Consider the following 27,567-nt stretch of genomic DNA (forward strand, 5'->3'; position numbering starts at 1 on the left):
TACACTTTAAAATAGTCAAGTCTATGTTATATAAATTTTGCCTCCATTAAAAAAAAAAATCAATAGTGCTAAAGTTGAGAAACCTTTCTAAACGTATATGCCAAAGGTTATTTTCTTCTTTAATAAGTAAATGGCAGAGAGGATTGCATCAAACACAAAAAGCATCAAGACTATAATGAGTTTTTAAAAAGTAGCCTGACTCTCAGTTCTTTTCTTTTCTAGTGAGAAAAACTTGCCAAGAAAAAATTATGCAGTTGTCAGCCACAAGCAGACCCATATTACTGCTATAAAATTCTGAAGATAAGAATTTATAATAAATTATTGACATCATCTAAACTAAAGAGGCCTGAATATGTCACCATAATAAAGAGACTCTCAAATCTAATACAGGCAGAAAAATGAAATAATTAATTGACTTTAAGTGGATACCTTCACTTGAACCATAAACCAGGGGAGGTGCCAAATAAAATTAGGCACTTCATTATAAGACAGTTACTTTACAAGGCTTGTCAGTTTGAACGTTCATCCCTATTCGACAACATAGAGCTGTACACTCAGTTAAAGTTTAGAATTGGCTTCAACTTAACAATAGTTCAGCAGTGAATCAAATAACTTATGTATTTACTGTGGTGGCTGTAAACCATTTTCCCTTCCACTAAGTCTTGACAACTAGGGGGATATGTTTGAGTTCCTTGGGATAAAGGAGCCCAGCACATGCAATGACCCAGAGGAATTATGCAGCTATGTTGTAATAAGAAACAAAGACTAACTGGCAACACTACCACTGTTTCGCTATAGCACGACCATAAAAATTCATTTATGCTAAGACATTAAGGTCATGTTACTATTAAGTACAGAAAATGAAAATGGAAACTGACTTTTCATATTAAGATTTTATAGACCTACGATTTTCTTCTAAGCTAGGTAGGTAAGACCTATTTCCAAAGACTAAATACTGGAAGAGGAAAAACAGAAAAAGAAATGCTAAGTTATCTTCATATTTTATTTCGGATTATCCTCCACTAATAAGACCTGCCTGATTGCAATCATTAAGCTATTCCAGATATTGCTTTGTATATAACAAAGCAAAATTAATCCTTTTGAAAATTCACGGCTAAGTATTATTCCTATTTTGTGGAAGATGTGTAAAAGCAGCTAGCTCATGGTTTGCTATTATCAAGACAACATGAACTTCTCCCAGAAGCTCTGTTTTTAAGGTAGATAGTGAAAATAGCCATTAATAACTTCATATGAGGCTAGCAGACACCACAATTTGCTTCTACAGCACTTAGAAGATTCAGTAATAGAAATGTGTTCTGAGATAGAAAAAAACTCAGATGGAAAGTAGCTATATCTTTAAAACACAAATTCTACCGAAACACTGTTAAAAAAACAATAATTACAAAATTTTTAAAGCAAGAAAACTGAAAAATATTCATTGTAGATAAAGATAAGACTTACTGGGAGTACTGGGCCTTTTACCATTTTATCATGAATATACCAGTTGGTCAGAGGAGAAATGAAAAGGTAAAATATAGTTTCAATTACCATCTGAAGATGATTAAAGATAAATACCCTAGAACAGTCATCTGGTATCCATTGGGGATTGGTTCCAGGACTTCCACGGATACCAAAATGCTCAAGTTCCTTATATAAAATGGCATAGTAGTTGCATATAACCTATGCATATCCTTCTGTACACTGTAAATCATCTCTAGATTACTTATAAAACCTAATACAAGGTAAATGCTATGAAAATAGTTGTTATACTGTATTGTTTCATTTGCATTTTATTGTTGTATTCTTATTTTTTTGTTTTTTTCTCAAATAACTTCAATCCACGGTTGGTTGAATCTATAAATGTGGAACCCACAGATATGGAGGCCTGATTATATTATAATATTTTGTGAGCCTATATATACACATTTGTAAAATCCTCACGTTCTCTTTGTAAAAATGTTCTCTACTAGAATTTTACATATAGTTTTATTTATATATGCTGTTCATTTTTGAACCAGTATCTCATCTTGTTATCTCATGCTATTCTGGTGCTCCATGATGCATTATATTCCTTGTGTCAACAGAAACCACAAAGATAAAAACTCATCAGTCAAACGGGTGAGTTTCACATAGGCCAGGTAAGCAGCAAAAGGCCCTTTACTTTAGGCACCTTCCCTTGCGGACTGTGTAGCACAAGCTTCTGAACGGAATTGTTTTGTTACCTACTATGGTCACTGCCAATCAGTGTGGCTGCCTTTTGAATTACCGCAGACATGGACCACTGCTGCTCAGAGGATTTTCATCTTTGAGGCACGCCACCATCTGATACACATATATTTTAGCTGTTACCCTAAATGTTGATGAACAATGAGCCATTTCCCTTTGCCTTTCTGTTCAGTCCCTCATGATATATGAACACTGCAGATATTAAAAAATAATTTCTTCTATACCTCTCATAGCAACAGACAGCTCTTAAGTTTTTAATTGACTTACACACTACTGATGATTAAGATATTCAGAATATGGTTTATTGGAAGAAAAAAACTGGATGTGACATAAGAAGACCTAGATTTGCATTTTGGCTCTCCATTAGTAGTCTGTGGATTATAGATAAGACTTTTTCTTATGAACCTCCGTTTTATAACACATAAAATGAGGATAACAATTCCTATTTACATCATAGGGTTGTCTTGCAACTCAAGATAATGCAGAGGGAATATCTGTGAGTTATAAAGTGCTCTACAGAAATGTGTTAATATCAGAATAATTACAGATTCTTAAGAGTCCCAAAGACTAAGCCCTGTTTAAGAATTCATACATAGTAAATGGGATTTCAGTGTCACACACAATGGACACTGGTAGTAGTAGGCTAATAAAAAATTAAATATACAAAGCTGTTCACATCTTCCCCACCTCAAGATTTAAATTTTGTTTATAATCCTTCATGTCACATAAACGAATGATTCTTCTAACACATATGTACAAATAACTTCTTCATCTAGTATCAAAGAATGCTAAAAGAAATTCACCTCAGTTTTAATTTCTCACCTAAACTGTACAGTTATCCAACTGTGTTTTTTGTTTTCATGCATCCTTAATTTATGTAATGAGACTAGTGCCATATCTTTGCAATATTTTTCCTCTGTGTCCCTCTGTATGATACACTGGGCTACGTTTGTGAGAATCTTTGCCAAATGCAGGGAAAATTTCATTGTACAGTGCCAGAAAAGAGAAAAATGAGCATACATTAGCATCTTTTTCTCCCCAATAACAGTGTCAGCAATTAACAAATGTAATCAGGCAAACTAAGCAAAGCTTAGAGAGTAAAGGATAGAGTCTCTTTGAGATTCAGGATATTACAAATGCTTTCAAAGTGGTCAACACAGTGAAAATGCTATCACAAGCTTCTGTATTTGTAAAAGCAGCATTCTTTGAAGCACTTCCCTTATCTCATCACCAGCTTGGAAACATGCCTATCTTTGCAGATTACATTACCATGCCCTGTTCTTTAGCAAGAACTACAGTTGACTCTTGAACAACACATATTTGAACTGCACAGGTTAATTTATATGCAAATTTTCTGCAGTCTCTGCCACTCCCAAGACAGCAAGACCAATTCCTCTTCTTCCTCCACTGACTCCATGTGAAGATGACAAAAATGAAGACCGTTATGATGATCTACTTCCACTTAATAGTAAATACATTTTCTCTTCCTTATGATGTTCTTAATAATATTTTCTATTCTCCAGTGTATTTTATTATAAGAATACTGTATGTAATACACATAGCATATAAAGTATGTGCTAATCAATTGTTTATGTTATTGGTAAGGCTTTCAGTCAACAGTAGGCTAGTAGTAGTTAAGTTTTGGGGGCATCAAAAATTATACATGAATTTTTGATTACGCAACAGAGTCAGCATCCCTAGCCCCCACATTGTTCAAATATACTAATTGCCTGACCATTTGAACAAAAAGTTGCTGAGACATCTTCTAAACTAAGCACCTAATAATAGTTCCTTTGCTAGTGACCTGATGAGCAGTCTAAAAATGAATAGAGGAAATGAGAAAGAATGGGTTTCCTTGTCTCAGTGCAGCTCTCTCCTCTATATGGCTATGGCAGTATCCAACAACCACAGCATTCTCCAAATCCACTTGAAGCTTTTGGGATTGGGTGAGGACCAAACATGATGTGTTAATGTTATAGGAGTTACTAAGAAATTATTTTAGGCAGATAGATAGGAAAAGGGGTCCTTGGGAAGTTTTTCTTTCTTTTAAAGCAGCTCCAGAAACGTTTCTTGTCTAGCAGGAAAGGCCAGGCTCTTAGAGTTGGGCCGGCAAGCTTTGATATGCAAATGCTGGCCATGGGAAACTGGTCCACACAAACATGGCCATTCCCACCATCTTCTTCCTCTTGCCCCAACATGTTCCTGGCAACGTGGCCGTCCCCACATATCCCCACATATGTAGAACATCATGGTGCCCTACATTTGCACATTAAAAAGCTAGAGTGGGAGGGCCAGTTTTCTCACAGGCTATGTGAATGACATACCTGGTCAAACCAATCCCCTGAGCCCTATGCAAATCAGACACTGCCTCCTCCAGCCTCCTCATATAACTGGCTGTTTTTCCACCACACTCCAGCTTTCCTCTCTCAGCTGGGAGCCCCTCTCCCTCTGTCTCTGTAGGCGGGAGCTTCTTCCTTCTTTGTTGCCTATTAAACTCTCCACTACTTAAAACCACTCCACGTGTGTCTGTGTCGTTTTATCTAACTCCGCGTGAGACTAAGGACCCTGGAGTTCCCCCAGCCATTGGAGCTGTATCACTACTCTGGAAGCTTCCATTGACAGCTGATTTGCGGGCAGGCCGTGGCACAGATTAGTCCCAGAATTACGAATAGTTTTTAAAAATTTTATTTAGTTTTAAAAATTCCAAACCATCAGAGATTGCCATCTTTTGTGAAGATTTAGAAAGAACCAGAATAGCCAGGCCTAATCATTTCCAAGGGAAGCTCTGGAGAAAACAGGAACAAAAGCTGATTCAGCAAGATTCAAGAAGATACTTTCCGTGATTGATTCATAATCCTTGGGGCTTCCTACCAGGGCCCATACAAGGGTGGGGCAAGCAAAATGCAACAGAAGAAGGAACTCTCAGTTGCTTGCATGGCTCAAGTCCCAGTCATGCTGCCTACAGAAGCATCTGGTCAAATAACTTCATTTTTACCCATTAAAAAAACAATGAAGATATAGTTAGTAAGGACAGTAATGGGCAGATCCCACTGCTGTATTCCATTACACTTTAGAACTCTCAAAACACTTTTACATGTATTATCACATTATGCCAACCACAACTTTCTGAGGCTAGAAGTGCAGAATGTATTAATCCCACCTCAGGGATGAACAAACAAGTTTAGGGAGTTTCTAGGATTTGATCAAGGTAGTAGAGGTAGAACTTGAATTCAGGCCTTTTGTATCCAGTATTCTTCTCACTATACTATACCACACCACACACCAAATCTTCCTCTGAGATCCTTCATAGCATTCTAATTTTATGATTGTGAAAATTAATAAAATTTAAAAGCTGTTGGAACCCCCCAAAACACTTTAAGCCTTGGGAGAGATGTGACTGTGGTTTCAGTCACATAACATATTTTGCAATTCTGCTTCTTAGGTTATAGTTTAACACTCTTCCTCATTGCTGTTGTTTTGTAAATGAATAGTAAAGACCAGAGGCTAGACCTCCCACTTTCAGTCACTGATCTTTGCTACCCTTCCTTTATTATCCTGTACCTAACTCAGATCAGAGGGTGCCCCAAACAGAAACCCCATGACAATCACATCTTCAGTGTGGAATGTTAAATATACCTTTCCTGAAAGAAAAGGAACACCTGGATCAATCAGGTCATTGTAACTATGCAGTAAGCCTTACATAGAAAGATGTTAAAATTCTGTTAAAATATCCTAAACTTTGTCTATTCAAGTGGTCCCCAAACTTCTACAATTGGAAACAGTGATTTCCATTCTTTGGAATCAGTGCTTTCCAGATGAGTCCGTCCTCAACCTTTGCACTTGAATAAACTCTTTAAACTAGATTCTGACCCTTTGATTATTTTAGGTTGCCATGATATACATTAATTAGAATTATTTATGAAGTCCCTCTGGTGGCTGCTTAATATTAACAAGGAAATGAACTTAAATTTATCTGTTGTCCACTGCCCATAAACAGCCTTATGAGAAGGCAAAAATAAACAAAAGTAATTCATCTAACGGTTCTTAATGCTGGGCTTCAAAATAAAAAAAAAAATTACAGATCAGCCTCACAGATGATTATTTTTACTACTTTCACTGGCTGCATAGTAGACTCTTTATTTTATGTTACTAGCATGAAAACAGAAAACAGAAAAAAGTTGTAAAGAAGCTGGGTTTGGGGAAGGTCTATATATATAGGTATATCTATATATACACTATATATTATAGTATATATATCTATATATACACTATATATTATAGTATATATATCTATATATACACCAATACATATATACACACTATATATTAGTATACATATAGTATTATATATATTATATAGTAAATATACTAATATATATATACTATATATATATTCATCCATCTCTCCCTGTACTGGGAGGTCTCTACAAAAGAAGAAATCAAAGATCCAGAGAACAAATGTGGTTGATGATCTTTCTCTGCAAAGCCCTGCTTCAGACAAAAACTTTTTAACACTAACAAGAAATACAATTTAGGTGTCCACAAATATACTATGAGTTAGAAATTTAATTTCCTGACTATAATAGCTATGGAGACAGTCTAAATTACTTAAAAGGGAAGAGAAACTTACCCCTCCCCATGTTTTCTTGTGGTTTCTGGCAGGTCCCTGGATGACGATTCCCTGTACAAAACAGAGCACATACACACAGTCAGATTGATAGAGGCTGAGTGGCTACATCAGATAAGCTCCAGTACAGCTGATGTGGTCAATGTGAGCATTTCATTTCAGTACATTCCAATCTTTCTCCCTTACATAAATGTTTTCTCCCTCACAAACAGATAATCTAACCTCAGAGGACAGAAGCACAATATTCTGGAAGCAGGGAATCTATATCAACTAACTATGACCTTCTTTATCTGGTACTAGTTTCTGTCCATGCCAAATAACAATCCTCAATTGGTCACACATTTATCTCTTCAGAAAACAGCAATATCAACACAAATGGCAGACAAAAATCCCAAACTGCCCAATGCTAATAACCAGGCCAGCAAGTTACTAGCTTTCCTGTCTCTGGCTTCCCTTCAATATCATTCTGTGACAAATTCAATAGCCTTTATAGTGTAACATTTTCCCAAATGGTGTAAAACAACAGCATCCCTAATCAAATTAGCCCTGAGGCAAAGCAGCCCACAGAGTTATTTCCAATAAACAGTATGAATCAATGACCATAAACTACTGACAACAGAAACTTTGGAGAAACAAAAAACATACACTGCAATTACAGAGAAAGGGTGTACACAGGGGAGCAGAAATTGTTTCCAAAAGATGGGAAAAAAAACACCTCATACATACACAGAAACCAATTCATATCATAATGCTTCATATTCTCACAGGATTCAATCATAGAGCTATCATGCATTTATTATTCACTTGTCATGTTCCCAATATGAAACTAAGCACCTGAAAGGTAAAGCTATAAGACATAAACTGTCAGTCCATTAAGGAATCTATAACCTACTTGAAGTTAAGCAGAGACCATTAAGGAATAAATATTAGACTGAGACCTGATAACCAACTGTGTGACACCTGATCAATCATTTTCTATCGTAAATTCTTTGCAAAAGGAGGAGGCTTAACTATATGAGTTTTCCCAAATTATTCTCCACAGTGTCAGGCCTCTGAGCCCAAGCCAAGCCATCGCATCCCCTGTGACTTGCACGTATACACCCAGATGGCCTGAAGTAACTGAAGAATCACAAAAGAAGTGAAAAGGCCCCGCCCCGCCTTAACTGATGATATTCCACCACAAAAGAAGTGAAAATGGCCTGTTCCTGCCTTAAGTGATGACATTACCTTGTGAAAGTCTTTTCCTGGCTCATCCTGGCTCAAAAGCTCCCCCACTGAGCACCTTGCGACTCCACTCCTGCCCGCCAGAGAACAACCCCCCTTTGACTGTAATTTTCCTTTACCTACCAAATCCTATAAAACGGCCCCACCCTTATCTCCCTTCGTTGACTCTCTTTTCGGACTCAGCCCGCCTGCACCCAGGTGATTAAAAAGCTTTATTGCTCACACAAAGCCCGTTTGGTGGTCTCTTCACAAGGACGCGCATGACACACAGCATGTTAAAAAGTATGTTATTCAAAACCAGGGCTCTTTGATCTGGTAATAGGGCAGAAACTAGTCTCAGATAAAGAAAGTCACAGTAAGTTGAAACAAAGCCCATGCTTCCAATGTAGGAAATACTGACTTAATTTAATCAGGTTTCTTTATTATAAGACTTTTCAGAGCCTTTAAAATGCTACTGAGCAATGGGACAGAAGTACAGTCTCAAAGTATTTAGCTATATAGTCCTTTCTGTAAGCAACGGGCATTTCTCAGGAGTCTTGTTCTTTGGCGCTCATTTTGGAAAACTGGACAAGATAACTGCTAAAGTTTCTTGCAGCTCTGAAATTCTATTACTTTCTAACAACGCATTAATCATATGGAACAAAATTAGCATAAAGTGAATCAAGAAAGAAGTCAAGGGGGCTGGATTCTCAGATAATTCTGAGTTGAAAGGAACTTTAGAAATCATCTAATGACTTCTCATCAATGCATCTTTTTTGAAAGCAGCAGACAGTCCTCAAAAAATTTTATGCAGACCACCAATATATAAAAAATGGGTTAGGGTGGAACTCTTCAGGCAGAATTGGGGTGGAGGGTTGTAGTCTCACCCACTGAGATTTTTTTCTGGAGGTGACCTGGACATACCTCATCAGAAACCTAGCACTCTAGGAAGCACAATTTGAAATCCAGTGACTCCTGACCCTTCAAATAAAGCTATTCTGGGAAACCTTTAGGAAAGTGTTAGACCTCATACCTTTTTACAGGAAGGTTCTCACCCTTCCCAAGTATCATCTCAATTTTAACTGTAACCCATTCAAATCACATAAATGAAATAATCATTATGCCAACATAACTATAAAACCATCCTTACTCCAGGAAATACCAAAAAGAAAGTTAATATACTAAAATGTAATCCATGTACAAATGAGAAGCCATGAAAGAGTTAAGCAGGGCAGTGATATAGCTAAATTGGGATTTTAAGAAGACACTTCTGGCAGCAGTAGGGCAAGGAGATTTGAAGTATGAGAGTGGCTTGACCAGGGACAGTGATATCAGAGATGCTAGGTAAATCTGGCAGGACTTCTCGTATTTTATTTCTTGTTTATTCTTTAATATTTAATAAAGTCTTTTAGAAAAGAATCAAGCCTATTTCAGTTGTGTTAGGAGAAACCACAAAGGAAAGAGCTGTCAGGCATGGGCCAGGATTTTCAAAGAGGAGTTGCCGCTCCAGAGGTCAGCATGGTGGAAACAACAAGCATCATTGGAGGCAGCTATCTTCCAGGGGAAGATAAAACCAAGGAGGCAAAAATCAATACTACATGTCAGCCACCTCATCTAGCGTTTCAGTAATAAACCTCCAAAGATCAGCATCTTATTTTAAATAAGACAATTTTCTTACAGAGATAAAAGGCTCCAGGCCTACTACCCATATCATCTCAAACCGCAAACTCCCCCAGGCCCAGGTTACCTCCTTGCTTCTTCTGATGTCATGATCTTTCCATTCTGATCCTCTGCTGTTCTAGTCTCTGGTCTCTTCTTTCAGCTAGTGTGTGTGTGTGTGTGTGTGTGTGTGTGTGTGTGTGTTAGTTTTTATACTTCTCTAAGCAGCAGTATTTATTTATGATTCTCAGTCAGGTCCCCATCCCAAACTAAACATTACTTCTAAAATAACGGCAATACACTTAAAAACAACAATAACAACAAAGCAGTTTTTAGCCAGACATTAGAAAATCAAATAATCTTTGTTCCATGGATTAACCCACCCTGGCATTACACGCCCTCTACAACCAGATTCCACCTTTCTTAATAGCTATACTACACTCCAGCCAAACCAGCCCCTACTCATCCCTTAAATATGTTTTGAACTGGTCCAACTCTTTGCCTCTACTCTTTTCCTCTGTATTATCTACTACAAAAACTCCATTCATCCTTCAATATCAATAGTGATACTTTCCCTCATTACCTGAGTAGAAAGTAATTTCTTTTTCCTGTGAACTCTCATAATGCTACCTCATCCAGATGTTAATATCTTATAGTATCTATCAGACTAATTCTCAAAGGGTAAGTAAGCAATTTGTCATCAACACCTGTATCTAGCCTGTGCAAGGCACTAGATCATTCCTAAAGAGGATTCTAGTGGTGCACACAAACCAGACTTAGGGGAAGTTCATTTGTGCTTAAGTTTCCCTTAGTATAAATGAGTGCTTCAAACTCCAGTAATTCACATACCACCTTAATCAATTTGATGAGTTGTGCTTAATGTTTCTGTTGTGTACAGTTACTTAATGTTTCTTTCCATTAAGTTACTTTTTAACTTCAGTATCCACTTTAGCGCTGTCCTATAAAATACTATGCAAAAACATGGGTTTGTCATGTTCTATATTTTCTAATGTATATAGAATATATAACTATTAAAGTTATAGAAATGTTTCCAGGTCATACTTAGATATTTAAAGCATATCACAAGTGGTACATTTTGTGGAAGACTGTTCTTTCCTGTATTCAGTCAAGACAAAAATATTTGGTGAGTGTCTTTTATTTGCCATATGCTATTTTATTCTTCAGAGTAGTGGTTCTCAAATGGAAGCAATTTTCCCCCGAGGGGGCATTTATCAATGTCTAGAGGTATTTTTGTTTGTCACAACTGGAGACTGGTGCTGCTGACATCTAGTGGGTTGGGGCCAGGAACTGCTAAACATCCTACAATGCACGGAACAGCCCCCTACAAAAAAGAATTAACCAGTCTAAAATGTCAATAGTGTCAAAGTTAAAAAAACCCTGCCTTAGAGAAAAAATTGGCAAACAAGAGAGACAAATTCTCTGCTTTTTTTTTTTTGAGTTTACAATTCAGTAACAATGTTATACATGATACTCTCTCTCAGTATTGTATTAGTCTCTTCGTTGCCGATAAAGACATACCTGAGACTGGGAATTTACAAAGAGGTTTAACGGACTTATGATTGCATGTGGCTGGGGAAGCCTCACAATCATGGCAGAAGGCAAGGAGGAGCAAGTCACGTCTTACATGGATGGCAGCAGGCAAAAAGAGAAAGCTTGTGCAGGGAAACTCCCCCTTATAAAACCATCAGATCTCATGAGACTTACTCTCTATCACAAGAACAGCATGAGAAAGACCTGCCCTCCATGATTCAATTACCTCCCACTGCGTCCCTCCCATGACACATGGGAATTCAAGATGAGATTTGGGTGGGGACACAGCCAAACCATATCAATTATATTCAAGTAAGAGTCAACAATCTACAGTTTTCAGGATTTCTTCTCTGTGTGCATTTCTTGTACATGGAAGTCATATTGGCACCGAACAGATTTCCAGTATCACAGCTTTTAAAATTGTAAGTGAAGACTTTATTGATCTTTATACTGTTCCTACAGTTTAGAAATGACAACTTAACAATGCAGAAATGCAGTGTTCAGTACAGTACTTAGGTAGAGCAAGATAATATCCACATTATTAGGACCCCAGCATCACTAAAACTGTCAAAGAACTACATACAGAACTATGCATCCCCAAATACAGGCTGAAGATTGCAAAGTGGACACTATGTTTTTGATGGAGATCCAGACTGACTTTATATCAATGTCCTGGGAGCTGCTATCATTTCAGTTCAGAAAACACCAAACAAAATACCACTGTATAATATACAGTTGTTTGAATGTTGATTGAATAATTACTATGTTATAATATACTAGGGAAAATGTTAGGTTCTTTTATATATTACTTATCTTATTAGATATGCTAAAATTTCCTTAATTTGGGACAATAATAGAATCTGTATCATATTTTATCTACCTTTTGGAAAGTATATCTTTTTTGAGAACCATATCAGGTTTGTTTCCTGTTGATTTTTCAATCTGAATTTTTTTTACTATAGTCTTCCTTAATTGTATATATTTAAGGTGCATAACTTGATGTTTTCATATCCTTACCTTTTTTTTTTTTTTTTGAGATGGAGTCTCACTGTGTGGCCTGGGCTGGAGTGCAGTGGTGCAATCTCAACTCACTACAACCTCCGCCTCCCGGGTTCAAGCGATTCTCCTGCCTCAGCCTCCTGAGTAGCTGGGATTATATGCACCCGTCTCTACATCCAGCTATTTTTTTGCATTTTTAGTAGAGACGGGGTTTCACCATGTCGGACAGGCTGGTCTCGACCTCCTGACCTCGTGATTCGCCCGCCTTAGCCTCCCAAAGTGCTGGGATTACAGGAGTCAGCCACTGTGCCCAGCCTTGATATACTTATCTTTTTTTTTTTTTTTTTGAGACGAGTCTCACTCTGTCACCCAGGCTGGAGTGCAGTGGCCGGATCTCAGCTCACTGCAAGCTCCGCCTCCCAGGTTTACGCCATTCTCCTGCCTCAGCCTCCCGAGTAGCTGGGACTACAGATGTCCGCCACCGCGCCCGGCTAGTTTTTTGTATTTTTAGTAGAGATGGGGTTTCACCGTGTTAGCCAGGATGGTCTTGATCTCCTCACCTCGTGATCCGCCCGTCTCGGCCTCCCAAAATGCTGGGATTACAGGCTTGAGCCACCATCTTAATAGACACGTACAAGCATGACCTTTTAAATAATGACATGTTATATACATCCCAACAAAGAGTTCCAACAATAGGTAAGAGCATGGGCTTCGCTATCATACATATGTGGGCTTGAGGCCTGGTCTGCCAATTACCGTCTATCTGATCTTGGGAAAGTTATTTAGCCTCTTTAAGACTTAGTTTCTTCAACCATAATGGGGTTATTAATAGTAGCTCTAATTTCACAGGCTTTGACGGAGGATTAAATAACAGTTTTAATAGTTATTAATAACAGTAAGCAGGACCTATGAGGATACTAACAAAGATTTGGTATTTTTCCCCTCAAAATGTTTTGGTACAATCTGGTTCTTGAGGTTTATTTTCTAGTTGATCAATATGGTTCAATACATTAAGTGTAACTATTACTACTTCAGACAGAGAGTGACATAAGGTATATTTTGTGAGCTGAATGTTTTAAATTAAAATATGATTTGGCTTCAGCTGCTTTGATGTTTTAAATTTGGAATGATTTAAATTTGGAACTCTTAGAGAACCTCCAGTTCTCTCAGAGTTCCTTTGCCATTTTTGATGTTCCTTAAATGCACTTGCCCCTCTTTTCTTAGCCTTCCCATGACAATAGACTGGAAACTCCCATTCTTGGTAGTTATTCTTCTTCCAGTAATCCTCTGAGATTCAATTAAATCTAGCTCTTTATTAGTTTTGAAACACTGCAGGCTACATTTTAATTTGTAGAGAACTTCTATGTTGACTTTACTTTTTAGCCACATGGCTCTCTCATGGTTGATTAGGCAGGTCAATCACTTCACTGTCTACCACGGTGCTTGAATACACCATGACTATAATCTCTGGTAACTCTCCTTAAGGCTTTACCAGTCCCAGCCTCTTGCTCTTCCCCAGACCCCAAGGCCCTTCTAATTTTTAAGGGTAAAAGGATCTAAGGGCCCTGTGGCAAACTCTAGAGATCAGGTGCTCCCTGGAGTTCATTCCCTCCTTGTGGTGTCTCTTAAAGTCACAACTCTCTTTGGCTATCTAAGAGCTCTTCCGTAAGTGAAAGTTTCATCCTATTTGGCCTCTGGGAGTTTCACCTCTGCATCTTTCTGCTTCTATATCCTTCACAGAATAGAAATTCAACTGGTATTTGTTGTATATCTATTATGATAAGGCAATTTCACTTATGTCATCTTATCAGTGCTTGCAACAACTCTGAGATAGGTGCAAAAAGACTTCTTGATAAATGATAAAACTAAACTTCAGAGAAATGGACTTACTCATGTTCACACAGTAAATAGGAGGATCTTAGGATTGGGTTTTTAAAAACTTATCAACACATTTACATAAAAAAGGCCAACATTAAAACTCGATGACTTTTGACAAACACAGTTGTGTAATTGGTACCTAGGTCAAGATTCAGAATGCATTCCCAAGATTTTAACCTAGGGTTTCTGACATCAACTCCAGTGTTCTTTTAATCACATATGTAGTCATTCAAAAAATATTTACTTACTGCTTATTACATTTTAGTTATTTTGCTAAACATTGGGTTGCTAATGGTGAATAAGGCATCTGTGATCCCTGCCCTAATAGAGCTTAGAGTCTATGGGGGAGTCATTATATTTTGTTTAACTATAAATAAAGGACCTTAAGGTAATAGAGTAACTTAAAGAAGTTCGGTTCGGGCCGGGCGTGGTGGCTCATGCCTGTAATCCCAGCACTTTGGGAGGCCAAGGCAGGCGGATCACCTCAGGTCAGGAGTTCAAGACCAGCCTGGCCAATGTGGTGAAACCCCGTCTCTACTGAAAATACAAAAATTAGCCGGGTGTGGTGGTGTGCGCCTGTAATCCTAGCTACTCAGGAGGCTGAGGCAGGAGAATTGCTTGAACCTAGGAGGTGAAGGTTGTAGTGAGCCGAGATCACACCCCTGCACTGCACTCCAGCCTTGGAGACAGAGCGAGACTCTGTCTCAAAAAAAAAAAAAAAAAGTTCAGTTTGATTTCAGCATAACAAGCAAGGGAGAAGGTGGGAGACAAAGACAAATGGTCAAATCATACAAGGCTTTACTGGCTGGAAAACCATTTGGATTTCATTGTAAAAGCAGTGGGAAACCACTAAGCAATACCTCTGTCTTCATAAAATAACCTATTACCTAAGAGCTTGCTTAATTCTTCAATTATTTTAACCTTTAGGTATTTACTATGTGCCATTCACTTCACAAAGCCTACTGTTTCAATGTATAAAAACAATAATTGATATAAAAGCTTGAGGTATAGATATATGTAAATTTATATTCATATGTATAATTAACATTAAATATTAATATAAAATAATATATGATCTATTAACATAATTATATAAAATACATTATAAAAGTATATTATTAAATACTTTTAAAAATGAATGTATCTAATATGTATATACATGCTGTTCTTCAGTGCTATATACACTAGGGAACAGCATCAAAATGCTGTTAGATATTGCTGAAATTCAGAGATACCTCCTACAATCTCTAGAGCAAAGCTAGGCAAGCTATGCAAATGAACAAAGGATACTTTGTTTCTATCGCCCAGTCATCCTCAGAGTTGGATACAGTAATATGTAGCAAATTCAGCCGTTCGTTTCTCAATTCAACAGATATATATTATGTAAATACTCAAATAAAATATACATTGTGTGTCTACTACATGCCTAGGTGCTAGAGAATCCAACAGTAAGCAATACAGACACAAACCCCTGCCCTCACTAAAGTTACAATCTAGAGGGAAGAAATAGTTAACCTGTGTCTGTTTATTTAAACAAGCAAAAGTATAGTATGTAAAACAGTGATAAATAGTGGTACCTATCAAGGAGAAAAATAAAGCAGGAAAAGATGTTATTAAATAACTATTGCCTGTGTAAGATAAATACTTCTGTGGGTTTATGTATTTTTGGGGGATACTGCCTCCCAGGTTCAAGTGATCCTCCCACCTAAGCCTCCTGGTAATTTTTGTATTTTTTTTGTACAGACAGGGTTTCACCATGTTGCCCAGGCTGGCCTCAAACTCCTGGGCACAAGTGATCCACCCGCCTAAGCAAAGCTAGGCAAGCTTGAGCTTCCCAAAGTGCTGGGATTACAGGTGTGAGCCACCACACCTGGCACTAGTTTTCTAATGATACAACAGTTGGTGTATATCGGGGTCAATTGGCTTTTTCGGTAAAAAGCTAGAGAATAAATATTTTAGGCTGTGAGGGTCATATGGTCTCTGTTGCAACTACCCAACTCTACTGTTACAGCATGAAAGCAGCCACAGAAACAAATTCTGTGTGGCTATATTTTAATAAAAACTTTATTTATGGACACTGAAATGTGAATTTTATATAGTTTTCATGTATCATAAAATACCCTTCTTTAATTTTTTTACATTTAAAAATGTAAAACCATTCTCAATTCATGGCCACACAAAAACCGGCAGCCAGCCATTATTTAACAATCCCTGGTGTATACAATGAAATGGCTTACTGAATTTTCATACGTCAACAAGTCAAAGAAATAACAAGGAAGCCTAGTGTAAGTATCATTGAAACACAGAGATCCAGCACCATCAGTAACAACAGGAAGAGAATTCTCTAACTTTCAAGTGAGAGATATTAATTTTATATGACAGTGGGACTTATATTTCCAGTGCACAATAAAATATTAAAGATAATGGTACAACCATTTAAATAAATTATGCTAAAACTATAGAAACACCTCAGTGAATAAAAAAGTCATTGCACACCACATCAAACAATCTAGATGCCCTATAAATCACTTCATAAAGTCAACTGTATTCTCTAACAGAAATAGTTTATTTCATCCACAATGATGTTTGAATTTTACCTTCCATCCCAATAAATCTATACATTCAGCCTTGACCCATCCCTTCAGTTTCACAAGTCTAAATGCCTCAGAGAAATCTACACCTGGATATCTTGCCACCACCTGAAATACCATGAATCTAAAACAAATATTTTTTCCACCACACACATAAACTCGTTTCTCCTCGAAATTTCATAATATTAATAATACTTTTATTACCTAATTCAACCCAAGTCTTATGGAATGACATTTTAAGATGTTTACTAAAGTTGTTTCTCCCAATAGTTTATGTTTTTTGCTTCTTTCTTTACTGTGTATTTACCATCTGCCCTACAAGTACCTAAGCCATTTTGTGTTCATTGCTTCAAATGAAAGACAATTATGGGTCAGAAAAAGAGAAAAAGTAAGTTTTTCTGTCTTTTAAGGTACTTGGGAAAACCAAGAAGTCTTCTAGCAGATGAAATTATTAAATAAAATAATGACAGCAGAAGTTCCTCCTCCAATCCTACCCACCCAAACCCACCTTCCAGGCTAGAAAGGCTCCTCTGCATTGAAGGAAAGAGAGAAATCAGTGGGGCCTAGGTTGGAAGAGTCAGACCAGAAAGGAATCAAACAGATTAAAAATGAAGAAGCATTTTTAGTGAGGGCCATTTCTTGAATGCTCAGGAGCCCCTTGGGGGTGGGTTCAGCATCTACAAGCCATAAGAGCAAGCACATGGTCAGAATCTTTCCTGGGGCTATATGCTGAGGGCTTCCCTTGGGCAGTAGCCACTCCCTTGCTGATGACCTCCCTACTGTAAGGATGCCTATCCATGCCTGAGGCTTTAGCCAGTTGCCATCCAATTTTTATCCATGTGTGACCCTTTAGCCAGTTCCCATCCAATTTTTAGCCATACCTGAGGCTTTAGCCAGTTCCCATTCAATGTTTCCTTGTAGACAGCCATCCTTATAACTTCCCTGGACCTTATAAGCCCTGAAGAAGACGACCCTGGACACTCTGTGACAGTAAGAGTAGTGGTGGTGGTTACAGTGATGAGAACAAGCTCTGTATTTGGAATTAGCAGAGTGAGGAAAGGAGTGGTAGGCACTAGGAATCACTAACCTGATTTCTTATACCATAAATGAGTTTTACATTTTTGATCTTCATATAAACGAAATCATTAGTATATGCTTTTAGATCTTTTTGGCTTCTGCTTAGCATCTTGTTTGTGAGATTCATCCATACTGTTGCAGGTAATGTAGTAGATTCATTCTTACCACTGGCTCTGTATATTATACGCACACACACAGGCACGTACACACACACACACCCCTGTTCATTATTTATTCTACCAGTGACAGACACTTGGATTGTGCTATGGTCTGAATGTTGGTGTCCTCCAAAATTCATATGTTGGAAGTTAATACCTAATTATGACAGTGTTAACGGGTGGAGCCTTTGGGAAGGGATTAAGTCATGAGGCTGCATTCTCATGAATGGGATTAATATCCCTATAAAAGAGGCTTGAGGGAGCTTCCCATCCCCTTTTGCCATGTGAGGACACAGCAGTAAGGTACCATCTTTGAAGCAGAGAGTAAGCTCTCACTAGATACTAAATCTGCCGTCGTCTTAATTTGTGACTTCCAGCTTCCAGAACTGAGCAATAAATTTTTGTTTTTCAAAAATTACCTAAAGTACTTTGTTATAGCAGCCTGAATCAACTAAGACAGGTTGTTTTCAGTTTAGGGAAAGTAGTAAAACAAACTCCCATTACACAGGTTTAAAACAGTGGCAATGGCCGGGCGCAGTGGCTCAAGCCTGTAATCCCAGCACTTTGGGAGGCCGAGACGGGTGGATCACAAGGTCAGGAGATCAAGACCAGCCTGGCTAACAAGGTGAAACCCCGTCTCTACTAAAAAATACCAAAAACTAGCCGGACGAGGTGGCAGGCGTCTGTAGTCCCAGCTACTCGGGAGGCTGAGGCAGGAGAATGGTGTAAACCCAGGAGGCGGAACTTGCAGTGAGCTGAGGTCCGGCCACTGCACTCCAGCCTGGGCAACAGAGCGAGACTCCGTCTCAAAAAAAAAAAAAAACAGTGGCAATATCCCTGGCTCAATCTAACATTACCAATCAGTAGGACCTACTCACTTCCTTTGCTGTAACACCAGATCCCAGTCTATTCTCATCCCTACAAATCCTAGCCACATCTCTTTACATTGATAGTATGTGATACAGTTTGGATCTGTCCCTACCCAAATCTCATGTTCAACTATAATTCCCAATGTAGAAGGTGGGGTCTGGTGGGAGGTGACTGGATCATGGGAGCAGTTTCTCACGAATGGTTTAGTACTATCCCCTTGGTACTATTCTCGTGAGAGTGAATGAGTGAGTTATTGCAAGATCTGGTTGTTTAAAAGTGTGTAGCACCTCTCCCCTCTACCTATTCCTCCTGTTCCAGCCATGTGAAGTGCTGGCTGCCCTTCACCTTCCACCATGATTGTAAGTTTCCTGAGGTCTTCACAGAAGCCAAGCAGATGCCAGCATTATGCTTCCTATGCAGCCTGTGGAACCATGACCCAATTAAACCTTGTTTCTTTATAAATTACCCAGTCTCAGGTATTTCTTCATAGCTCCGCAAGAATGAATAAAGAAAATCGGTACCAAGGATTGCAGCATTGCTATAAAGATACCTAAAAATGTGGAAGCAACTTTGGAACTAGGTAACGGGCAGAGTTGGAAGAGTGTGGAGGGATCAGAAAGAGATAGGAAAATGCAGGAAAGTTTGGAACTTCCTAGAGACTGGTTGAATGGTTATAGTGATATGGACAGTGAAGGCCAGGCTGAAGAGGTCTCAGATAGACATGAGGAACTAACTGGGAACTGGAGCAAAGGCCACTATTGTTATACCCTTGCAAAGAATTTGACTGAATTGTACCCCCACCCTAGGGATCTGTGGAACTTTGAATTTGACAATGATGATTTAGGATATCTGGCAGAAGAAATGTCTCAGCAGCAAAGCATTTAAGATGTGGCCTGGCTGCTTTTACCCACCTATTCTAATATGTGTAGGCAAAGAAATAACATAAAACTGGAACACATTTAAAAAGGAAGCAGAGCATAAAAGCTTGGAAAATTTGCAGCCTGGCCATGTGATAGGAAAAAGTCCATTTTCAGGAGAAGAATTCAAGAAAGCTGCAGAAATTTGCATAAGTAAAAAGAAACCAAATGCTAATAGCCAAGATGATAGGGAAAAACTCCTCAAAGGCATTTCAGAGATCTTCATGGCAGCCCCTCCCATCAAGGCCTGGAGGCCTAGGAGGGAAGAATTGTTTCATGGGCCAGGCCCAGGGCCCTGTTGCCCTGCTGTGCAGCCTGGGGACACTGCTCCCCACATCGCAGTTGCTCCAGCTTCAGCCATGGCCCAAAGGGGCCCAGATTCAGTTCAGGCCACTGCTTCAGAAGATGTAAGCCATAAGCCATGGCAGCTTCCACGTGGTGTTATGCCTGTGGGTGCACAGAGAGCAAGAGTTGAGGCTTGAGAGCCTCTGTCTAGATTTCTGAGGATGTGTGGAAAAGCTTGGATGCCCAGACAGAAGCCTGCTCCAGGGGCAGAGCCCACATGGGGAACCTCTACTAGGGCAGTAAGGAGGAGAAACTTGGGGTTGGAGCCCCCACACAGAGTTACCACTGGGGCATTTTCTAGTAGACATATGAGAAGAGGGTCACCATCCTCCAGACCCCAAATGGTAGATTGACTGGCAGCTTGTACCCTCAGCCTGGAAAAGCAGAAGGTGCTCAACATCAGCCCTTGAAAGCAGCCATGGGTGCTGAACCCTGCAAATCCACAGGGGTGGAACTGCCCAAGGCCTTGGGAACCCACACCTTGTATCAGTGGGTCATAGATTTGGGATATGGAGCCAAAGGAGATTATTTTGGAGGTTTAAGACTTAATGACTACCTTCCTGGATTTCAGACTCGCATGGAGACTATAGCCCCTTTCTTTTGACTGATTTCTCCCTTTTGGAAGGGGATTTATTACCCAATGCCTATACCCCCTTGTATTTTGGAAATAAGTTGTTTTTTATTTTATAGGCTCACTGGTGGGAGGGGCTAGCCTTGTTCAGATAAGACTTTGAACTTTTGAGTTAATGCTGAAATGACTTAAGATTTTGGGGGAGTATTGGGAAGGCATGATTGTATTTTGCAATGTGAGAGGGACATGTGATTTGTGGGGGGCTAGGGCCAGAATGATATGGTTTGGATCTGTGTCCTCACCCAAATCTCACAATCAAGGAGGTGGGTCCTGGTGGGAAGTGATTGGATCATGCGGTCAGTTTCTCATGAATGGTTTAGCACCATCCCTTTGGTGCTTTTCTTGTGATAGTAAGTTCTCCCGAGGTCTGATTGTTTAAAACTGTGTAGCACCTCCCCCCTCTCTCTCTTTCTCCTGTCCCAGCCGTGTGAAGTGCTGGCTCTTCGCCTTCTGTCATGATTCTAAGTTCCCTGAGGCCTCCCCAGAAGCTAAACAGATGTCAGTATCATGCTTCCTGTACAGCCTGTAGAACCATGAGCCAATTAAACTTCTTTTCTTTATCAATTACCCGGTCTTGGGTATTTCTTTATAGCAATGTGAGAATGGACTAATATAGTACGCTTCATAAAGACAATAAATACCTTAATTCTTAGGATCTTTCCTAGAATATACACTTAGTATGTGCTCAAGGAAAGGTTACTATACATGTGTAATCATTACCATCAAAGTGATCAATAACAGCTTTTAATGTAGAAATGTCATTCATATTTTGACATCTTGGTTGATAAGGTCTTGGAATTGTTTTAAGTGTTCTATTTTGGGTATCTCTCACCTTATGAAATGTCCCTAAAGCCAAACTCTCCAATACTAAAACAGCCTATGATTAGCTACATACTTCTCCTCACCTTTATCAAGATGCTCAGAGGGAGGTGATAGAGAAGTAGGAGTAAAAAGAGGAGATTGGCCGGGCGCGGTGGCTCAAGCCTGTAATCCCAGCACTTTGGGAGGCCGAGACGGGCGGATCACGAGGTCAGGAGATCGAGACCATCCTGGCTAATACGGTGAAACCCCGTCTCTACTAAAAAAATACAAAAAACTAGCCGGGCGTGGTGGCGGGCGCCTGTAGTCCCAGCTACTCGGGAGGCTGAGGTAGGAGAATGGCGTGAACCCGGGAGGCGGAGCTTGCAGTGAGCTGAGATCCGGCCACTGCATTCCAGCCTGGGCGACAGAGCGAGACTCCGTCTCAAAAAAAAAAAAAAAAAAAGAGGAGATAAGTTCTGGTAGGCTATTTGAATACAAGGTCCTAGCAACTCATAGCTTTAACATCATCAGGAGAAACTGAAAAGAGGCTTTTAGCATAACAAACCATGGGAATAATAACAGCAGCAGATAATAACATAGTGCTTTGTTATCAGATCATTGTGTTAATTCCTTTAATCTTTGCAATTTTATGAGTTAAATATAAAACTATTATTATCCCCACTTTACAGGTAAGGAATTTGATACAGAGTGGTTAAGCAATTTGCCCAAGATCATAATGTCTGTAAAGTGGCAAGGCTAAGATTCTTACCTAGGTAATCTGGTAATTACCTAGATAACCTAGGTAATCAATGATGACATACAATAGCAGGTTCTTGACTGGGGTTGGGGAGTGTATTTCTTTCTCTAAATGGGGTGAGAGTTCTACAATTTAAACAAAATATTAGCTTGAGCTATGTGTGAGCAAAGTAAGTATGGATTTTATAGACACTTTATATATGCAAATAAAGCTTTTCAGCCATTAAAAACTATGAGAAGAGGATTACAAAGGGACAGGAGGAAACTTTTGCAGGTGACTGCTTGCCCATTACCTAGATTGTGATGATAAATTCATGACTGTACACATACATTTAAAAAAATCTCCAATTGTACACTTTAAATATGTGTATGTATGCCAATTATATGACAATCATACCTCAATAGAGCTCTATGAAAAAAGGATGAAATAGATCTATAGATAAGCCAGTCAAAAAATAAAAAAGGATGTCCACAATGTAATGAGTAAACATTATAAAACAGTATTCATGATATCATTTGTTATATATGTATAAACAAATATGCAAGAGTATATATATATATATATATATATATATATATAATGTTATCTGTGAGGTTATTTTGTAGCCTCTGGCAATACAAAGAGCTTTCACTGAGGCATCCCTCCACAGGTACATGAAGAAGCCAACTTGGGCTGGGTGCCAGTAGCTCACGCCTGTAATCCCAGCACTTTGGGAGGCCAAGGCTGGTGGATCACCTGAGGTCAGAGTTTAAGATAAGCTTGGTGAACATGGCAAAACCCCAATTCTACCAAAAATACAAAACTTAGCCAGGCATGGTGGCAGGCACCTGTAATCCCAGCTTCTTGGGAGGCTGAGGCAGGAGTATCACTTGAGCCTAGCAGGCAGAGGTTGCAGTGAGTCTAGATCACACCACTGCACTCCAGCCTGGACGACAGAGCAAGACTCCGTCTCAAAAAAAAAAAAAAAAGGCATCTTGGAAGCAGATGCTCCAGGTCCAGTCAAGCCTTTGGATGACTGCAGCCCCAGTCTACATCTTGATAGCAATCTCATGAGAGACCCTATGCCAAAACCACCCAGCTGAGTTGCTCCTAGATTGCTCTCAGAAACTGTGTGAGATAACCAATGTTTGTTACATGAAGCTGCTACGTTTTGGGGTAATTTGTTATGCAGTGGTAGATAAATAATATAGCATATAGTATTGCTCTTTTGTGAAATTATATATATATATATACACACACACACATATATAGGGCATACATACAGAAAAGTATACAAATCATTAGTATATACCTTGTTGGATTTTCAAAAAGTGAGGCCACCCACGTAACCAGCACCCAAATCAAGACACTTAGCAGAATTACTAGCACCCCAGAAACCCTACTTCTGCTTCCTGTCCAGTTACTACTTCCTAATAAGGGTAACTACTACCCTGACTTATTACAAGTTTTGTGTGTTTTTGAATTTCATATAAATGGAATCATAGTATGTACTCATTTGGATCAAGCTTCTTTTGCTCAACATCATGTTTGTAAGATTCATCCATATTGTTGCATATAGTTGTAGCTCATTCATTCTCACTACTGATTCCATGTTAGGTATATATCCCCATTTATTCATTCTACTGATAGAAATTTAAGTTATTTCAAGTTTAGGTTTATTACAAGTAGTGTGGTAAACATTCTTGTGCATGTCTTTTGATGAAACTATATATCTATTTCTTTTGGGTGTATGCCTATATTTCTATTTCTGTTGGGTGTAGAAGTAGAATTACTGGGTCCCATGCTGCCTATATTCAGCTCTACTCATTACTACTAAACAGTTTTCCAATGTGGTTGCACCAATTTACACTCCCAGCAGAGTTCCAATTATTCTACATCTCTATATTCTTACAAACTCTTGGTATTGTCTTTTTCACCTTTGTTACTCTTGTGGGGGTAATGGTATCACATTGTGCATTTTCCTGATGAGTGATGAAAATGAATACCTTTTTGTACACCGGCCCTTTGAATATCTTTTGTGAAGTGCCTGTTTCAAGTCTTTTGTCCATTTAAACATACATCACTTTTCAGATCAGCTAAAGGCCATAATTTTCTAAACTTATGAGTTTTGTATGGTATTATGAAAATAAGAGTCTTGGAACAACAGAACAGTCATCAAAATAAAAGAAAGATAAAACTAATAGTAGGAATATAGTTAGGTGCCTCCTCTAGAAATATAAGAGAAATAAGAATAGCAGTAAGGCAGAAGGAATCCTTAAGGTAGAAATGAGAAAAAAAAGAGAGAAGCCATTATGAAGACAATGCATCTGGACAGGATTTGCTTCTTTTTGGTGAGTGGGAAGTAAGCTACACAGAGGAGATAGCTCAAGAATCTTATGTTAGCCTTAGCCACCGTCCAGAAAGTCTTTTCCATGGAATAGAAGGGACATGGATGAGTTTTAACCCTATTATATAGTGGTATATAACTCAGGGCAGTTCAGTGATAGTAGGCAAAACAGTAAATATTCTGCAAACGGGAAAGTATATCACTTGTAAGTGTGGTTGCATTATATCACACTTCTCAAAAGAAGAAAAATGGTCATTTATATATACCCTTGAATGGCCAATAAGTATATACTAACCTTCCTTAACCTTACAAGCCTACATTAGGCTTTACTTTCTTCTTCTTTTTTTTTTCTTTTCTTTTATGAGTTACCAGAATGCACTATGGCATTAGGTGCTTATTTTTAGTTTACCGATTAAATTTTAATAAGATTCTTCAGATAGCCGAACAATCAGTTAAAAAAGTTAATTTTGCTGGACAAGATCAATGCATAATGGACACCACATATAAGTAAAAAAGTAGAAGAATAAACAATGTGGCTTTGGTTGTATTATCTTAGGCATAACAGAGCACAGAATTTTAGCTCCAAATGTAACAAATCTGGTGTTTTAAAAGTGATCATATAAGAAGTTCAGGTATTTTAATTTTTAAATAAATAAGATCAAAGATATACTAAATTACTTCAAGAGATCAATATAAACAAATCAACCAGAGAGAAATAGGTTCTCATATTTTTAACTCTCACATTGTCATACTGTACAAGCATGTCACAAAAAAAATGACATTGAGAAATCATTGCAAATAGCATATGGGACAAATTTGACATGCCTCTGAGGCCTTAGAAGGACACAGTTATTTCTGTGACATGTAATACTGTTGCATCACTAGCTACTAAATCATGTCATTGTAGTGAATGTTCAAGAATATCACATTAAAACTACCAGAACCAAAATGTAATGACTTGACACAGATAATTAAAATATTAGCCTCAATTCTCAAGAATATATATTTTGCAGGATGAATTCTTAAATAAGATTTACATGTTCAATAAAGACTTTCTAAGTAAAGATCCACGTCCTATAAATATCATTAAAAATTATTCAAAGGAAATTTGTCTCAACAAAAAATTAAATTGATAAAGCTACATAACAATAAGAATTACATCCCATAAAAGCATGAGTGTGGGTTTCTTTGTAAGATAAAATTAAAAGGCACCTGCAGAAGCACTTTTTCCTTTGCAAACTAGTATCTTTTCCTGAAGAAGTAGCCCAGACAAAATTACAAGGATGGATTCCTGGGAGAAAGTGATGTTGTTGGGTTACACTAACTATGTAGGTAAAGAAAATCTAAAAATAATGTGGAATTCTAGGCTTGAATTATCCATTTCTTTTGCTTTTATACTCTTCAACTCAATCTTCTTGAACTGGAGCATTATGAATTCTCAGACAGAAAGCAGAAGAGAAATGAAACGAGGGTCCTGGAAAGTCCACGAACTAGAAAATGAGCTTAATCACATTTGATTAAAAATTACCAATCCCCAAAGGAGATTTGATTTTGTAATGATGTCCTATTTTAATTAATGCTTTCAGAAATCATGTATATCTTATTTGATGCTATTTCCTCATATGCATCAAAATTTATTGAATTAAAAAGATATTTTAATGAATTGAGCTCATATGTTATTCCAGTTTATATTCTATGTTTTTATTTATACATTATAAGAATCTTCCTATAAACATGATTCTTAATAGTTGCATTATATTCATGTACCATAATTTAACCATTCCCTAAATGTTTTACCATTTGGAAATAAACTTTGTTATATCCATACACTGGAAAATTATGCAGCCTTTAAGATTTGATTATATTTTTGTAATTGCAAATAACATAGCTGTGTATATCTTAGTACACTGCTACATTATTTCCTTGGGGAAGAAGAGTGTGAAAACCTGTATCAAGACATCTGGAGACAGAGCTATCTTATTATTTGGGGCAAGCAAGTGCATACTACTGGGAAAATTAAACAGGGGGGTTATCAGTTCTTCACACGTGTCAATTAATTTAACCAGCTTGCCTCTTAATACTTAACTGAAATAAACTACAAAAATTGAAGCTTTCCTATAGTGAAGTGGAGATGGTATGGCAGTGAAAGAGATCACAAAGGGTGAGTGTGGAATAATTGATTCTGACCAGGCAATATACAACAGACAAGTCCATTTTGTTCCTTAACCAAATGTGAGATATTTTTAGGAGTATGTTTCCTCCCCTGTAAAAGGCTTCCAGGTGAAATGTATGAAGACTTAGGGAAGCTTGAAAAGAAAAGGTCAAGATACACTTTGTTTGTTCATTGCAGGGGTTATTATATACATATGATCAATTGTTGTTTGACCTCACAAATTATCTTATATAAAATTTCAGTTGTATATATTTATGGATATCACTTAATTGTTGTCCTAGATTATCACCAAATCATGATAAACAAAAAGGAAATACGTACACTAATTCAACAAATTAAACTTAATATTTCTGTATCAAATTCACTTTATTTATTCACACTAGGTAGTCCTGTTCTGGAAAGAATTAAACATGATTTACATAAAATCATGTAATAAAAGAAGATAAAATAAAAGTTTAAAAATAAGCATTTGAAAAAAACATGACAAAGGGAAAGATCAATAATAAGAGAGATAAGACAAAGACAGGATTCAGGTCTGTACACACACACACACACACACACACACACAAAAACAGTTATAGAAGGTTCTCTAATTTTGATAAAGGAAGGGGTAAACCTCCTAGTAGCCAATAGCAAAAAATAATTTGTTACATGAGCTATGGTATCCCTAAGATAAAAATAAACCAGTTGCCCAGAAATTTTATTACTTATGATTTTGAGATTAGACAGAAAAATTATCCAGTGTCCTCAAAAGAAGAAATGTAATGAACGATGTCTT

General features: G+C 37.9%; 1 protein-coding gene across 1 annotated transcript in view; it reads right to left on the bottom strand.

Moving 5' to 3' along the window:
• The window catches only part of PRRG1 (proline rich and Gla domain 1), a 104,200-nt gene that overhangs the window by 35,197 nt on the left and 41,436 nt on the right, over nt 1-27,567 (bottom strand). The window contains exon 2 of the mRNA XM_033202100.1: nt 6,857-6,907. Coding sequence (XP_033057991.1) covers nt 6,857-6,866 — 10 coding nt within the window. The 5' untranslated portion in view covers nt 6,867-6,907. The remainder of the gene's footprint in view (nt 1-6,856; nt 6,908-27,567) is intronic.

This window comes from Trachypithecus francoisi, unplaced genomic scaffold, assembly GCF_009764315.1.
Source record: "Trachypithecus francoisi isolate TF-2019V2 unplaced genomic scaffold, Tfra_2.0 Lachesis_group6, whole genome shotgun sequence".
Lineage (NCBI taxonomy): Eukaryota > Metazoa > Chordata > Mammalia > Primates > Cercopithecidae > Trachypithecus > Trachypithecus francoisi.